The 17,444-nt window shown below is 51.8% G+C and overlaps 2 protein-coding genes across 4 annotated transcripts in view; both read right to left on the bottom strand.

Annotated features, from left to right (window-relative positions):
* Positions 1–35: 35 nt before the first annotated feature.
* On the bottom strand, positions 36–8,991 carry ascc2 (activating signal cointegrator 1 complex subunit 2). 3 transcript variants are annotated; one of them, XM_064353436.1, is made up of 19 exons: positions 8,834–8,991; positions 8,137–8,242; positions 7,851–8,009; positions 7,329–7,502; positions 6,746–6,875; positions 6,547–6,614; positions 6,084–6,197; positions 5,487–5,599; positions 5,296–5,370; positions 5,100–5,204; positions 4,886–4,954; positions 4,551–4,625; positions 4,002–4,212; positions 3,421–3,617; positions 2,969–3,088; positions 2,420–2,650; positions 2,172–2,265; positions 1,747–1,841; positions 36–1,400 (listed from the first exon to the last, which is right to left on the bottom strand). In XM_064353436.1, the coding sequence occupies exons 2-19, from the start codon at positions 8,221–8,223 to the stop codon at positions 1,229–1,231; spliced, it is 2,289 nt and encodes a 762-aa protein (XP_064209506.1). In that variant the 5' UTR covers positions 8,224–8,242; positions 8,834–8,991; the 3' UTR covers positions 36–1,228. The 3 variants fall into 3 exon arrangements, with proteins under 3 accessions (XP_064209506.1, XP_064209507.1, XP_064209508.1); XM_064353437.1 differs by having other exon boundaries at positions 8,850–8,965; XM_064353438.1 differs by lacking the exon at positions 8,834–8,991 and adding an exon at positions 8,567–8,817.
* A 1,566-nt stretch (positions 8,992–10,557) lies between these two features.
* Positions 10,558–17,444, bottom strand: part of vps37ba (VPS37B subunit of ESCRT-I a) — a 16,785-nt gene continuing 9,898 nt past the window's right edge. The window contains exons 3-4 of the mRNA XM_064353449.1: positions 15,036–15,118; positions 10,558–14,850 (exon numbers count right to left, since the gene is read on the bottom strand). Coding sequence (XP_064209519.1) covers positions 14,395–14,850; positions 15,036–15,118 — 539 coding nt within the window. The 3' untranslated portion in view covers positions 10,558–14,394. The remainder of the gene's footprint in view (positions 14,851–15,035; positions 15,119–17,444) is intronic.

The following is a 17,444-nucleotide window of genomic DNA, read 5'->3' on the forward strand; positions in this document are numbered from 1 at the left end:
GAGAAACAGAAATTTAGCCTTCAAAGGACACCGTGTTTATTAATGCACGCATTCTTTATTTTGTTTCGACACAGCCTCAGTACAAAAGCAGTCATAAATAAGCCTTTTTTGTTAGAATAAAAAAAACAAACGCTCTCCGATATTAAATTGCTTCTTGTACAGTTGCGGTTGCTGAGAATGTGTTTGCGTGAGAATCGCGAGCCCTTCGATGGCGTCTTCCTCGCCCAAGCCCAACGGCACACCTTCGCTGCCGCGAGCTCTTCAGAGGATCGGACCCCCGCGTGAAGTGAACCGCGCAGCCTCGTCTCCGACCCGCCTCGCTCCTCTCCGCACACCTGGCGCGGAGACCGGCCTGCGCGTTGCCGCGGCAGCGGCCACGGCGGCACTGACGCCCCCCTGGATTCCGTTCCGTTCTGGAAGTCGACTTTCCTGACTGTCGACGTTTCACGTCACAGACGTTGTGTTTACGTGACTCCGTTCTTTTAATAAATGGATTTGTTACACGGCAAAATGTGTTACGTGGGTGTGTGCGTCTGTGTGTGTGTCCGTCAGAACTTTGGTTTACAGAATAGATCTTGTGAAATGATCAAATGCAGCTTCCTCCCCACTCATCCACCAGATAAGAAAACTGGTTTTTGTGGTCATTTTCAATGTGCTCATTTCCACTTCATTGAGCAAATCCAAACAAAAGCCCTTCATGAACTAAAACCTCAACCTTTCGGTTGTAAAATTTAACGAACTGTTCGGACTTCCTTGTTTAAAAACGTCAGTTATTCCGAACTCGGCTACGGCTACTGAGGAAACGATCCTCAGGGCTGCTACCCGTCATACAAAAATAAAAGTACGAAAAATGTCTTCATGTTAACAAACCGATTGAGGGAATGAGACTCCAGAGAAGTCCAGAGAGTGGGGGGGGGGGCATGGGGGGGTTGGAGGACTGAACAGGAACAGGAAACGAAGTCTCGACGCAGGAAGTGATCGCTTTTTTCCCTGTCGTCATGGATACCTGAGCCCCGAGCGATCCTCAGGCCGCCGCCGCCGCCGCCCACCTCCTCCGGCGCCGGGCGGGAGACGTGTCCATGGCGACGTGGTGTCCATGACGATGGTGGCGGTGGGCAGGAGATGTGTCCATGGCGACGGCAGCGGGCGGGAGATGTGTCCATGGCGACGGCGGCGGGCGGGAGCCGTGTCCATGGCGACGCGGTGTCCATGGCGACGGCGGCGCGCGTCAGGACGGGATCATGCCCTTGTTGCGCTTGCGGTCGGCCATGGCGCGGCGGCTGTGGTTGGCGCCCCGGCTCTTGTGCGCCTCCTTCCGGCGCCGGTCCAGCGCCGTCTCCTGGGTCTGCCCCTGACCCCGCGGCTTGCCCGCCACGTGGCTGGCCGGGTCCGGACGGTGCCTGCGCACGGACGGGAAAGATCTCACACTGAGCCCCACCAACACCAGGCCACCCCAGGCCTCCCCATCCCTGAACAATTACAGCATGATGTTTTGGGGGCCCCCTGTCAGTCAGAGACCATGGAATTGTCACCCCCCCCATATGGTTCCCCTAGACTGGGCATTCCAAAATGGTGAGAAAAAAAACGTGGGGGCATTGGGGGGACGTTTAAAAGCATCAGTCCCCGTATAGGCCCATAAAACCCGCGGGTGGAGGTGAGGTTGATCGCTCGCGGTTGCGGGCGCTCGTGTGACGCTCGTGTGGCGCTCGCGGCGCAGAGCGGCGGGGGGCGGGGGGGGCTGCTCACCCTCTCCTGCTCTGCATGGCGGCTCTCCGAGCCTCGGCTCGCTCCCTCAGCACCGCGGGGTCCTGCACAAACTGGTCCCTCTTCAGCGCGTCGGCCTGAGGGGGGCACAGGGGGCGGGGCAGCACAAATTCAGTTCAGTCCAGCTTTTTAACAGAGACACTGTCACAAAGACCCTTCACAGTGGAAATACAAAAGAACACTGGGCAAAAAAAACACTCCCCGATGGGAAGAAATCTCTGCTGTAGTGGGGAAGCCCATCCTCCACTGGCCTGGTGTAACAGTTTAGGTAGAATGAATGGCAGCAGAAATGTAATGAGGGATCTATCAGAGCAAACGATAAAATGGGTTGAAAAATAGTCTAAGAAGCTCAATACATGGTGTCCCCCCCTCCCCCCTCATCCTTCAGCTCAAAATGGGTCCCAAACCTTTTCGTCTTCCTCCTCCTCCTCTTCCTCCGGCTCCTCCTGCCTGCCCTGTGCCTGCCTGCCGGTGCGAAGGACCTGCGGGATGGTGAAGGGCCTGTGGAGGGGGGGGGGGGTGGGGGCACAGTCCGTCAAACATCTCCCTACCCACAATGCACAGCAGCTGCCAGCTCCGTGTGAGTGTGGGTGTGAGGTCAGAGAGGGCGTGGTCAGGGCCCCCCGGGGAGGGGGGGGGCGGGGCGGCGTCTTACCTGCGGCTGAGCAGGTCGGCGTCTTCGTCCAGGTCGTTGGCGCCCACCTGGTTGATGTCGTAGGTGTCGTCGTACTCGTCGTCGTAGTCGTCGGTGGCGTAGGCTCCGCCCCCCGGCTCCCCGGGGCCGACGGGCACCTCGTCCACCACGGTCTCGTAGGTTCGGTAGCGGGCGCGCTGCTCCTCCACGTGCCGCTTGTCGTCCAGCAGCTCGCGCGCGCTCTTCCCCTGCCTGCAGGAAAACGGACACGCGGCCAATCCGCTCGTTTCAGAACCACGATTCGGCCAATGAGCACTGAGAAGGGCTTTCCAACCTCTAATGCAGTTATCAGTTAGGGTCAGGCATTCCAAATTATGTTAGGTATGGTGGTGAACAAGCTCATAAGTTTTCTTCTATTTTATTTTTAAATCATATAACATCTTTTTCAGGAACTCGGTCTTAGCAGAGATGTTTTCCAGACCTGTGAGGAATGTTCTTGCTCAGGTCTGGAGCACATCTCTGGTAAGACTGACAGTAGCAAAGCAGTTGAGTATTTTGAGGTCTTCTCACCTCCTGCCCTTCCAGATGCGGGTCATGTCCACCTTGTCGCGATTGAAGACGTCGAAATCGTCGTCGTCGAACACGTTAGACCTGGAGTTCAGCACGGGTGGAAGCTCCTCCTTCACGGGCCTGAGGGGGCGTGGCAAATGAATAGTGGGAGGAGTTTCTATTAGTTTCATCAACAACATTAACTGCACTGCAGGCTCCAACCCTGCACACAATTCGCTTGCTTAAGCACAGCAGCATCCAGACTGGCAGGCGCAGACAGTGAGCGTACTGGCAGGCACAGTGTGTGTACTGGCAGTCGACAGGTAGGACCTGGGCAGGGCTCAGACAGGTGAGCGTACCTGGGCAGGGCTCAGACAGGTGAGCGTACCTGGGCAGGTACAGACAGGTGAGCGTATCTGGGCATGGCTCAGACAGGTGAGCGTACCTGGGCAGGTACAGACAGGTGAGCGTACCTGGGCAGCGCTCGGTCCAGCTTGTCCAGCGCTGGGGCCAGCCGGTCCTCCAGGATGTTGTTGATGACCACCTCCGAGTCGTAGCCGTACTCCTCCAGGCACGCCAGCAGGAAGCCCTCCCCCAGGTCCGGCAGGAGGTCTCTGATGTGAGAAAGGAGGGACTCCAGCTCGCCCGCGCTCACCGTGCACACGGCCCCCTAAAGAGAGAGAGAGAGGGAGAGAGAGGAGGGGGAGGAGTCAGTCAATCATCAATCAATCAATCAATCAATCACCCTCGATTTACACAGCACATTTCATACACTTTAGAGCACTGGCGTCAAACTCCAGTTCTGGAGGGCCGCAGTGTTATCAGTGGCTAGTGAGTTGGTCCACCCACCACTTGGAGCTCCTGTTCTATTCTGAACATCTACTTGTCTGGTAAAACTGTGAAACTGGGGGGTTAATTTTGGGAGGCACGGGCCACCGAGGCCAGTGGACAGAAAGGTTAGTTTCCCGCCCCTGATGTGCAATCCAGGCCAGTGTAACCATGGTGAAAATGTAACCGTGGTGATGAAAGGAGAGAGAGCTGCCCCCGAACTCACATTGTCCCCCTTTCGAGGGGCATCCACAGGGGCCTCTGCGCCCCCCTCCACCCCATTGGTCCGGTCTTCCCCGGTCTCCGCCCACTCCTCGCCCCCCCTCTCCACTTCCTGGGGGGCGGCGGCGATGGGGGCGGGCCGAAGCCTCTTCCTGCCCACGCCCTCCCAGGCGGACTCCACCCCCTGCAGCAGGTAGGACGTCCTGGTCTCGTCGCTGGCAGAACGGTGGGATTCAAGGAAAACAACCAGCCAACGGACATTTTCTCTGTCTGGGCCAGCCAATCAGAGACACTGGCCAACAACTTTCTTTTCCTGAATTTAGTATTCATTAAGCCACAACACTGAGATGTATGCAAACATTTTTCTTCTCAAATTTTATAAAATATCAAATATCAAATCCCAATATCAAATCTGCCTGTAGAGGGCGGTATAAGAAGTTAAACTGAATAAAATAGCCTTAATATCTTAAATTTATGCCTGTTTAAAATGATTGTTTTTAAAGTTTCTTTTTTTGAGTCTTCAAACGGAAAAGCTGATGAATTCAGAGGATACAGATGAGGGAAGGCTTGCTGCAGAAGGCTGACATCATCAGCCACGGGGAACTGCTCGTCATAATCCACCAGGAACCTGAGGAGAGCGACAGGAAGTGGTCACTGAATCCACCTGAGAGACCCATCATCATCATCATCATCACCATCACCATCACCATCACCATCACCATCATCAGCATCATCAGCATCACCACCATCATCATCATCATCGTCATCATCACCATCACCATCATCAGCATCAGCATCATCATCGTTATCAACATCATTTTGTGTTACTACACGCTAGGAGTACCGCAAAGACACCACGTCCCGTCCTGCTGGACCGTCCCAACGTACCTTTTCTCCTGGAGGAAGGCGGTGGTGATCTGCAGGAAGTCCTCCACGCAGGACTGCACGTTCTCCGAGCTGCGAGCGGGAGAGGGAGGGAAGGGGCTGTTAGTCTCTGACGGCTCGGCCTCGCGTGTGGATAAGTTACGGTCAGGTGCAGGCTGAGGCTAGCGGGCTGCACAGCCATTAGGATAAAGAGAGGTGTGCGCAGGTGAGTCCTCACCCCTCCAGGATGGGCTGCAAGCAGGTGTGCAGGACGAACAGGTGAGCGATCTCCACCATCTTCCGACAGGAATGGGACAGCCTTCTCCACAGGTCCTCCTGTAAGCTGGGGGGGTGGGGGGGACACACATACCTGTCAGTCTACTACTCCCTCGTCTTACACAAACAACAACACATGCACCCACAGCAACACTAACCTCTTATCATCAAAGTTCCTCTTTCTTATAGCCTTCTCAATGTCTGGTACAGCCAGCTCATAGAATGAAGCCAGTCTAGGGGAATAAACAGGTGTTACCTTTTTTTAAAAAAAAAAAAAAACATTTTTCCTGTTCACCACCTTGTTGAAATTAAGAGTCTTATTTGATTGGTCAAAGGTGCTGTCACTCACCTGTTGAGGAAGCCGTGTGATTGGAAGGTCAGGCAGGCGCCAGGGAAGATATCCAGGAAGGAGTAAATGGTGGTGCAGGAATCGCACAGGTATAGGACCAGGTCCACGAGGTCCTGCAGGTGGCAGAAAGGTGCGCGCCCGTCACGTTTACGCCACACCCCTCACAAAGGTGAGGCTCATGGGCCTCGGAAGTCTGACGTAACCATGCAAAGTGAGAAACCTTTGCCACCTTTGTATATTTCCGAGCATTTGTGGGCGTGAGTGGTGTTGCATTTGCGCAACAGGTCACTAACCACTTAGCCATTAGCAATTTGGTTTTAAAAATTATACCAAATTTTTTTATAATAAAAAATGGTTGAAATTCTATTCTATGCCAGCCAGGCAGAGTTAGGAGAGTTTGCAAGACATACTCGCTCTTGGAAGAGTGATCATAACAGTCCTGTCTCAGTTATGCATGGCATGTACATTTTTTGAAATTTTTCACAGTTGTTTCTCATTTTAGGTGTTTCCACTCCAGTTTACTTTTACTAAATTAGCATAAAAACAGTTGGATGGAAACCCCACTTATGAGCAGTCTGTCTCTGGGTGACACGTCACCTTCTGGGTCATGGTCATGGCAGTGGATCTCCCATGAGCCTCCAGTTTCAGTGGCTCGCTTGCAGTGGCGCCCTCTAGCTGCAGGCCACACTTCTGCAGGATGGTGTCTAGCACCTGGGGGAGTAAGACAGCACCCAGACCTGTTACACCAGGGGGTCCTCAATCTTACCCGAAAAAAGGGGTGCAGGTGTGTGTGTTTTAGTCCAGCAGTACAATACCTGATTCAACTAATTAACTAATCATGGGCTCCAATCAAGCCCTTGATAAACAGAGTGTCTTAGTGCTGGGCTAATACAAAAACCTGCACCGACACCGGCCCGTTTAGGATAGGATTGGAGACCCCTGCGTTACACTCAGACCCAGATTGGTCTGTCAGGCCTGTGAGGCTGTGGTGGTATAGTGGTACACAGGATCATGGTACACAGCTGTAAACCGTGTGGGAGAATGTGCAGGTGCCTCATACCTGTATGATTGTAGGCACTGCCTCCTCCAGGTCGCCATAGTAACTGGGCTGTTGAGTGAATATGTTCTCTGTTGGGAGACGGAAATTCACATCAGGATGCAGGCCGAGCATGACAGCCAATCATAAGCATTTGTCACTTAAAAAAATTAAATCCATAGGAAAACAAACACGAAAAAATAAAACGATATAAGAATCACACCGATCATTTTGTGAAGCAGCTGTGAATTTCCTTTTCCGTACAACACGCACAGGTCCAGGATCTTGGGAATGTCAAAGAGGAAGTTGTTGTAAATAATCTCTCCAAACACCGCGGGAGTAATGAAGTTCTCCTGAGGAGGAGGAGGAGGAAGGAAAAAGAAAGAAAAAAAAGGACACCAATCACAAACGGACTTCCACTCTGACAGGAAATGGGACACGCTAAAAATAGCACATTACATGACAGGCATTTAGCAGACGCTCTTATCAAGAGCGACTTGCACAACTTCTACATAGCATTTACATAGCCTCCAGGTATACAGCTGGACATACACTGAAGCAATGCAGGTTAAGCACCTTGCTCAAAGGTACAACGGCAGTGTCCTACCTGGGAATTGAACCCGTGACCTTTAGGTTACAAGACGATCTCCTTACCCACTACACCACACCGCCGCCCAACACACCACACCCCTCGCATGTACGCCTGAATGACGTGCGCACAGAAGGCAGCGCAGTCCCCAGCTCGGCGCAGGAGCGGAAGAGGAGGAACACAACGCGGGGGGAGGAGACGCAGGCGGGGTTCCCACCTTGGACTCCTTGTGCGTGGCCATGCGGAGGAAGGTCATGAAGGCCGCGCGGTGGAGCCGCCGCTGCATGTCCGCCGCGGCGGGGGAGGCCGGCAGCGCCTCGGGGTCCAGGCCCCGGGGGGCGAGGCGCAGGTACGAGTCCAGGCACTTCTGCAGGGACTCGTCAAACACCACCTGCGGGACGGGGGGGACACGAAAAAACCCTGAGTCACTGCCACAACACAGGGACAGGAGCAAAACCCTGAGTCACTGCCACAACACAGCAAAACCCTGAGTCACTGCCACAACACAGGGACAGAAGCAAAACCCTGAGTCAATTTTGGCCAAATAAACCAGGTAAGGTGAGCTGGGTAGTCAATCAATTTAATCAATCAATCAATCAATCAATAATGTGTAAAAAATAAATGCAATATACTCTGCAGGCCACTGTGTCCAGGGTGGAGACCCGGTGATCTAGAATCTTGCGGAGATTTGTCTGCTAGAGAGTTCTGATGCCACCTGGCACAAGGTGGGTCCACTGACCTGGCACCAGAATTTGTCATGTGGTAGCGCCAGCAGCCAATCCAGGTCGTCAGCGATGAACTGAGCATGCTCAATGAACTCTTCTAACTGTGCGCCAGAACTTTCCGGTGGTGGGGGCCTGTATGCCACAAAACTTCGGTCCTCCATCCGCTCCGGGTGCTGCCATTAACAAAAAAAAAAACAAGGGCGTCAATGTCAAAAATGCTACGTCATTGCGGGCTACGGTGTGCACACACGGGAAAGAGAAAATATATACGTACATATATGAAACTTCTCGCTGACTTACCAGCGCCGGTAGAGTGCGATCCCTACCCATCGGCCCGCTAGGCTCTGTCACATGGAGCTCGTCCAAAGGCACTCTCGCACACGCCATCGCTTCCGTTTACAAGCACCTGTGTGGGGGGAAAAGGTCCGGTACGGTAGTTATAAAACATAAAATAAATTTGTTGTAGTTGGTTTCTTGCCCAAAAGAGCCCAATGTAGCAATGTAGCACAAGTGACTATCCAGCAAATTAAAAAAAAAAAATACAGACACCAGAATAGCATTGTTGGGATGCAAGCTAAACAGTACACATTCGCCGGGCAGATGGCAAATTAGTTGGATAGCAACGAACAAGATAAGTTACGTGTCAAAACTTTCAATCGAGATAAATCATGAAAATTACACATGTAGTTAGTCAGTGTTCCCCAGAAACTAAGTGGAAGTTAAAAGATACCTTTTCAAGTGCAGCTGACTAATATTATGTGAAATTTTCATTGGTAAGCGGTTCAGAGCTTGCAAAAGAATGACTTAGCCAGTTAGCTAACTGTTAGTACTATAAGCTAACTCCATAGCATCGCACCACACATACCAGACTATGCTAGCTAGCTAGCCTGCCACAGTCTGTTAACTAGCTAGCTGGCAAGTATGTCAGTTGTGACTTATTACATTAAGGACAACGAAGACTGAGAATTAGAGTTTCAAATAATAACCATTATACAACCTGTCACAAAACGCACTGTTGAAACGTTACTGTTTCTCTGTGATCTCTCTCCAGCCATTACATGAGTGCGTCAAAACGCCACATTCGCTTCCTACGTCGCCTGCGTAAAACGTCGAGAATTCACTGTGATGTATTCAACGACGTCGCTGACGTCAATGCACAGTGAGTATCATAATGACAGAAAAGCATTCGTGTAACTAAAAATATATTCAGTAAAATTTAAACATATTGTGCGTAAAAGAACCATGTTAACTCCCATCTCTGTATGTTTTAGCAAATATTAGAATGTGGAAGTGGCGCTTGTTCTGTGTGTCTCATTTATTTCTGTTTGCTCCAAGGCATTGAATACTGGAAAAAAAAAAAAAAAAAAACCATTTCCGTGAAATCGAAAGTAGACCTGGCTCAAATAACTCATTGCCTTTCAGATTTATTTCCATCGATGTGGAAAATACATGTACAAATGAAATTATATTATTTTGAAATAGTTTATTGTAGATTATTTATTCCAAACCATTCAAATGTCTGAAATGTTTATTTCATTTTTTATGAGGTCATTTAAAATACTTTCAGCAGCTACATTCCAGCAGCTTATCCCCCCGTTGTCCATGTGAGGATTGTAAAATTATATTGGTAAAGGCACGAATTTCACTATGACGTTATTTCAGGTATTTTTATCTTCAACCTTGGAGTGCGGGATTCATGACTGACTATACTAATGAAGCATTAACTGTGATTAGGTTGCATTCAAACTACGAAAAAATCCTATCCGAACTCAGCCATCAGATCTTAATGGCAGATACTTACCATTACATTACAGGCATTTAGCAGACGCTCTTATCCAGAGCGACTTACACAACTTTGACATAGCATTTTACATTGTATCCATTTATACAGCTGGATATATACTGAAGCAATTCCGGTTAAGTAACTTGCTCAAGGGTACAACGGCAGTGTCCTTACCCGGGAATCGAACCTGCGATCTTTCGGTTACAAGCCCAGTTCCTTACCCACTGTGCTACACTCCGCCCCGCTTACCATTGTCTTTAGGTACCCCAGGGTTGTGACTAACAACTATGCTCATACCTATGGCTGTTACCCTTATTACCTTTCTGAATTCAGATAGAGGTGATGTGATTAAATAACTCGTTTCATATCAAACATAATAGGTTGTTATTTTTTCAGAATTCCTGGTGTATCCATATGTTATGCTTCTTAAAATTAATGTTAACCAGCTTCAGTACATCCACAGGGTCACTGAGCAGTCATTGGTCTCTTCAGACGTTCTACCATCTGGTTGTTCATGATTTTGTACATTTTGCGCCATGCGATATTAACACTGGCAAATACAGGTCACAAAATATGGCGTCCCACTGACACCACTCAAACCTCAGGTGTGCTCAATTACCGGGCATGCAGTTCCCTTCACAGCCAGAAGGCGGAGCCCTCAAAGTTGAACAGCAAGGCCGGAGCCAGGTGATAAGTACGAGCATGGAAAAGGAGGAGTTAATGCCTATTATTGAATTGTGAAATTATACAGAACAAATTAATATTTACATTTTATATTAATTTCTTGAAAATTGTATTTAAATGAATCCTTTGAATTATTTCAATGTTTGAAAGTACGTGTAAGAATAGTGCGTGTGTTCCGATTGAAACCGCTCAAAGTTCATTTAAAAGTTCATTTCAGGCTGTCATGGAAACATTACGTAAAGAGACGCATTGCGCCGATATAAAAACATTTTATTTATTAGCCTTAAAAATAGACAGGGGTAACTTCAGCAGTCCACCACTACAATCTTCCATTAGTCATACAACACGGTATTACAATAACAATCAACATATCTTACATTAGGAGTGTACAAGAGACTATTTTACATTATAAAACAGCTATTTCTGAGGGATTTGCATTTTACCCAGGCCCCGATTCTGACACACAGGGCCTTTAATTTCACCTGTCCTACATGTTCACAGCAGACAGGCCTGCTGATTAATCTTTCTCACAAATATAAACACAGAAAGCACACGTATGGGGGGCGGGGACACCAGTCTTTATCAAGTAGTTTGGCAATCATCGGTGAAAAGTGTTGTTTGTGACATCACACACAGACAGATCCTGTCTGGCGTCTCATTAAAAATGGGGGAGTGATCTTCACGAAGTTCAACATGGGTGGGGCCAACCACACAGCACGAAGGCCTCGTCAAACTGAGCCAATCACATCGCTGTTCTTTTCGCGGTTCACGAAGCCTCACTATCCAAGCACGACTTACCACCGCCTAGCCTTACCAGTGTGATTTGAACTGTGATGAGAGGTAGACAGACAGACAGACAGACAGACAGACACACACACACACACGTGCCCATGCACACAAACACAAGACATTTAAAAACACCATCGACTGCAACAAGGAGAAGGAGTTTAAAAACACCATCGACTCACAGAAGGAGTGTCTACTGAGTGTGACTGAGGAGCAGTGCAGAACAGGACCCGCCTCCCCTCCCCAGCTACCACCCCCCCCCCCCCCAGTACAGGCACACAGTGGCTCTATTCACAGGACCGGCGTACTCTACCTGTAGAACGGGACAATGTGGTGCACAATCGCCCAAAAAACGCCACGGGGAACCCCAACGAGCTTTCGTGAATTTTCACACTCATAAAAACAGCAGCTGTGTAATCCGACCTGCTGGGTTTCCTTCAGACCGAAAAGCTGCCCGGCCCTGTTCCTGGAAAGCCATCGTCCGGCAGGCTCTCATTTCAAAACCAATTCGGCACACCTGATTCCATTATTTAGCAGCTCAACGAGATTTCCGGTTGCTGAATGAGGTGCAGCTTTGTTAGGGTTGTGGGGCGAAGGCCTACAGGACGCAAGATGTCCCGGAACAGGATTGGACGGTTCTGAACTACAGGTCGGTAGATCTCCAGGAACAGGGCGGGGCAGCCCTGCTTTAGAGCGTTTCTGACGTCTCCCTGATGGGGGCGGAAGCCAGGCTGAAGGGTGCTGGGGGGGCCCCAGGGCGTCGAAACCGAGCCGTCCCGCGGGAGAAGGGCGGGGCAGCAGCGTAACCGCGGGCCAATAAGAGACGCCCCGCTGGGTCCGACCAAATAAAGAAAGTTAGCGGGAACGCCGAAAAGCGAAACTCCCTCAAAAAAGCAGAAATTAAAAAACCACAATGGCACCCACACTGACATCATATGATGGACAAAAAAAGGGAAGTAAAAACTAAATAAAACCCACTAAAAAAAAATAAAAATGTGGCTCTTGGATCACTGTTTGTGTACAGCAGTGGACACCACTTCATTTCAACCCTTAAATTTATTACACCTGACTCTACTAATTAGCAGCTCAGTGAGATCTCTAGCTGTTGAGCGAGGTGTGGCTTTGTTAGGGTTGGAGTGAAAGCCTACAGGACGGTAGATCTCCAGGAACAGGGTTGGTTACCACTGGGGTGTCCAGTCCTGACCCCCACGGAGATCCAGGAGCTCTACGGAGCCCAGTGCAAGACGCCCACGTACCTTCGCACGGAAACCCGAGCTGCGCGGGACAGACAATGCGCCGCGCGGGACAGACAATGCGCCGCGCGGGACAGACAACGCGCTGCCCACTCGGGCGCTTGTAGTAGCTGCAATACAAGATCAATCAGCGCTAATTACAGGGTCGTCACCGCTAATTACTGGGGAGAAGGACCGAGGAGAGGAAAGTGCAAAGAGAAGAGGGAAAGGCAGACGCTCAAACAGTGAGGGGATCATACGCTACTGGACGGGTGGAAATGTCAGGCATCTTCTGAGCAGCTCTAACGAGCCCTAACTGAGGTCAGCTCCCTTAATCACACACGTATATACAAACGCTCACATTTTATATGCATATTAGTTTCACGAGGATAAAATAGAGTCTTGATAAAACGGAGTCATGCGTACAGCCAGCGGTGAGGCCAGCTATAGAATGAAGGCTTCAGGGTGCTCACACACGCACGCACACACACACAGACCACAGACCAGACACACACGCGCTCACACACATGCTTGCTCGCTCATTCACACGCGCGCACACACACACACACACACACACACACACACACACACAGGAGAGGAGCACCGTGCTCAGTACCAAGCACAGCTACTTGCTACAGGCACGTTCTGGAGCGGTTCTGGAGTGGTTCTGGTGGGGTTCTGGAGCGGTTCTGGCCTTGGACACAGATGCGCTTGGTTGGGTCCGATGGTGTTCCGCGGCTTAAACAGGCACAGCGGGTCACACAGTGCCATACTGCTGCTGGGAACTACCCACAATGCTTCACACCCTCAACCCAAATCAGCGCGCTGCTGGGAACTACCCACAATGCCTCACACCCTCAACCCAAATCAGCACACTGCTGAGACCTACCCACAATGCCTCACACCCTCAACCCACATCAGCGCGCTGCTGGGACCTACCCACAATGCCTCACACCCTCAACCCACATCAGCGCGCTGCTGGGACCTACCCACAATGCCTCACACCCTCAACCCACATCAGCGCGCTGCTGGGACCTACCCACAATGCCTCACACCCGCGTCAGGTCAGCCCAACAGGCTTTGCCTTGACTTCCTCAGAGTCTTGTCTTCCAAAGCAAGCACACACCCAGGTCCCTAAACCTGTAGATCTGCAACCCAGCATCTTTACAGATGGGTCTGAAGCCTGCAGAGGTTTTGCTCAATGGGAACTTGAAGAACACACACACAGGAGGAGTTACTATTCCTGACGATTCCTAATCGATAACTCCGCTAACAGCTAAAAGCCAGCAGTCCAGTTCTCATTTAGTCAGAAGTACTCTTAGTCTTACCTATGTGTTAAAAAAAAAAACAAACAAAAAAAACTAGACATTTCTGAGTACTCCAACAGCAAAACAATGAAATAAAATGAAAACATCTTTGGCTGCAGGTTTGTAAAATCAACCTGGTAATCAAAAATGTTTGAATTCTCTCAAATAAGATGGCATTAAAAACAGGTTATTTGCTCTTGCAGGTCTGTAAAAACAGCACACAGTAAGGTCTCGGTTGTCTGCTTGCATATGTTTCAGCCTGGTCCTGTCGCTGTTGTGTCATCCACGCCTCCTGGCTTCACATAAAGCTTTTTCTCCCTCCCAGTCGTAATATTGGAAAAGCTGCAGATACCGAACCATATCTGGCTCCTTTAGACAGAGCGCGACCAACAAAACCAAAATCAACAGACATCAGGAGGAAAGCTTTCCCCTCACGGTGCTCTTAAATCCACTTAAATCCAGCCGGCTTTATCTTTCTCTTATAAAACATGAATAAAGGCAAGATTCTATAATCAACCCCCCCCCCCTTCCTGATTAGATTCTAACGAAACGGGGGTGGGAAGCAGCCCCTCTGCAGACGGACAGTTTTGTTGTAGACGCTGCTGCTGTAGGCAGGATGTGTTTGGACTGATTAAGACGACGTGCTGCCCCCCTGCGTTTCCGTGGGCGACGTGCTCTGTGCCCCCCCCCCCCCAACCCCCAGCACCCCCCCAGCACCCCCCCCCCATCCTCAGACACGCACGGGGGCCTGCAGGACCGGAGCCCATCACTGCATGATGAAGCCGGGCTGGGGGGCCAGGCGAGGGGGGGGCCGCTGCGGGTACTGCGGGAAGTAGGGCACGGAGGGGGCGGGGTAGCCGGCCGTTTGCCCCGCCCGGGGCGGGATCTGGGGGTAGGGGGTGACGGGGTACGGGAGCCCGGGGGCGGCCTGGGGGGCGACCGCCGGGGGGGGCTGGGCGGGCGGGGGAGGGGGCGCCCTGCGGGGCTGGGGCACGGGGGAGCCGTTGGCGTCGGCGAAGAAGGAGAGGGGCGCGGCGGGGGACGCCTCCGGGAGACGGGCGGACTGCGCGGGGCTCTGCGGGACCCTCTGTCCCGCCACCACCATCTCCTGCAGCTTTTCGATCTTCACCCTCCTCAGGTGCGCCAGCTTTCGGCTGCTCTGGTACCCCTCGACGAAGGCGTCCAGCGACATCTCCCCCTCCAGGAAGGAGTCGGCCATGTTCTGTACCGGGACGGGGGGGGAAGAGAGGAGCCTCAAATTTAAAACACAGACCCTCCACCGCTGCCCTACAGAGAATCATCACCTAACCATCAGCGGTTTGAGTTAAAGGCAAATTCACCTCCGTCTTCTCCTCGATTTTAACGCGGTATGGCGGGAGGGGTGTGAGGGGCGAGGGGCGGGCTTACCTCCGTCTCCTCCTCGATTTTGGCTCCCTCGGCCTGCAGCAGGGCCAGCAGGGTGTCCAGAGAATTGCTCCCCGAACACTGATCTGTGAAGCACAGAGACACAAAAAACCGCACATCACACAGGGCTGCAGCCACACAGAGGCACAGAGACCGCACATCACACAGTGCTGCAGCCACACAGAGGCACAGAGACCGCACATCACACAGGGCTGCAGCCACACAGAGGCACAGAGACCGCACATCACACAGGGCTGCAGCCACACAGAGGCACAGAGACCGCACATCACACAGGGCTGCAGCCACACAGAGGCTACCTGGCCCCTCCCCCCTGTGACCTGGCTCCTCCCTCTCCAGCTAGGCCCCTCCCCCTCTAAACTGCACATCACACTCAAACACACACCAGCGCAGCTGAAACACACACCAGCGCAGCTTGAACACACACACACACACACACACGTGCGGGCAATCAACCGAAACCTGCTTTACATACAAGGCTGCTCACATGGTAGCACGTGTCTCTGCGAGCACTCTGTGAAAACTGTCTTCAAAACACTTCGCTGAACCTTGAGTGGGCGCTTTCTCCGAAAATGCTTCTTGACTCCAGGCACCCCAGTGAAGCGAGCTTCAGTAACTCAGGCCGAGCAGGTTCTCCCGGCTCATAAAGAGGACAGGCTCCCAGCTCCATGCTAATGAGCAAAACTCTGAATTCAATCGGCGAAGACGACAAAGACACAGACTGACGGGTGACGTCCAGTGAATCTCAGAGTCAGTCCACGTGACCCGTGACCTCATTTAACCCCGCCCAGCCAGGTCAGCGCGTTCACCCGCTCTCCCGCCACCTCCCCTCCCCCCCCGCGAAACCTTAAACCTTGAAGCCAGAACCTTCCGGTAACTCCCGCCCGTGGCTCTGAGCCCAGGGGGAGGGGGGGGGGAGGGGGGGATCAGGTATCCGATGAGTCACCGCGAGCGCGGGCGGAATGGACACGTCTCCACGGCTACGGGGGCGGGGCGTCCCGCGCCGGTTACTCCCCGACCGGGGTCACGGCCAGGGCCCGTCGCCGCGGTCACGCCCAAAAAAAGACCAGCCACTCGTTTAATTTAGTCCGCTTCCGAACCGTGCACACGCACGTGCAGCTATGCCTGGAATTCGCCCGCATTCCGAACGCCGGTCAAAGTACAAAGAAAACCGCGAACTCCGAACAATTTCCCGCACACACACACGCCCTCCATCAGCAGGCCTCCGAGAACAACCGAAATAAGCAACCAGGGTGGCCTTACGGAGGGAGCACACCCAGCCGATGACTTCCTGGACTGCTGTCACAGGCCAGCGGGAAGCTAACAGGAGATTGGGGGGGGGATCTGTCGTAATAGGATTCTACACCTACTACCCCGGAGACTCCATGGCAACCACTGGGCCAATCAGAAAAGCAAAGGACTCATGGGGGCCACCAATGATATAATAATATAACTGTATTTTGGGAGGGCGGGATTGACGTTAGTGGGGTGCAGGTAGGCATGCACAACAAAAACTGTGCAACAATTTTATAGCACCTATTACACATAGTTTAGGTACGCATCCATTTTTAATTACGCTTTCAATTATGACATAAAATTGCTGCGTGTTTTAATCTTTTTGCAGTGCGTGCGTACCACTTACGTCATCCCCGGGTGGGAGGGAAACTCCGAGAACGCGTGGAAAGCAGAAGCAGGAAGCAGGAAGTCACACGTTCACACGTCATCAGGCCCTTACGTAGACTCTTTCTGTTGCGTAAAACGAATTCAGCGAATGCTATCTGCAACTGATAACTCAAAGCAATATCCCTCCTAGCAGAGCCCAGTGCTGTGCTACAGAATTACTGCTAACATCTGTCTTTGTCTACTATTCAAAAGGCAAAGGATGCCCTTGAACTACTTAAGAAAAGAAAAAGGAAAATCAATCCTTCTGTTCTGGAATGTTCCTTTTGTTCAGCCTGCAGATTCAAAGAGGCCCCATAAGGGGACTGTGTGGGCAGAGGCAATCTGTCCCTTCCTGAACGATACAAACCAGTATCCCCCTCTTTCATCCCCACGAAACGGCAGGCTGTCCAGTACTCACACGCCCAGTCTGTGGCGCCAACATTTCTGAACAGATTCGAACGGCCTCTGCAGTAACTGCCAGCTCTGCAGGTGGGGTGGACTCAGTCTACAGCGCTCCTGTACGGGACAGGTGTACGGGACAGGTGTACAGCCCTGGAGTACGGGGCAGGTGTACAGGACAGGGGGGGGGTCAGATTTCCCGTATCGCGCTCGCGGAGAGTCTCCACGCGGCTGCATTTACGCAGCCAACGCTCATGGGGAGGCACTGCATTTCCTCCCCGGCCCTGCAGGGGGAGCCCTAACCCTCGGGCCCCCCTCTGCTCGGCCTCCGCC

The sequence above is a fragment of the Anguilla rostrata genome, chromosome 10, assembly GCF_018555375.3.
Source record: "Anguilla rostrata isolate EN2019 chromosome 10, ASM1855537v3, whole genome shotgun sequence".
Taxonomy (NCBI): Eukaryota; Metazoa; Chordata; class Actinopteri; order Anguilliformes; family Anguillidae; genus Anguilla; species Anguilla rostrata.

Excerpts from the sequence above, each read along its gene's own strand:
- ascc2 (XM_064353436.1), bottom strand. The coding sequence starts at position 8,223 with ATGGCGTGTGCGAGAGTGCCTTTGGACGAGCTCCATGTGACAGAGCCT. Across the intron at positions 7,503-7,850 it reads ATGACAAATTCTGGTGCCAG|GTGGTGTTTGACGAGTCCCT; the intron begins GTCAGTGGACCC and ends CCCGTCCCGCAG. Across the intron at positions 5,600-6,083 it reads CCATGACCATGACCCAGAAG|GACCTCGTGGACCTGGTCCT; the intron begins GTGACGTGTCAC and ends TGCCACCTGCAG.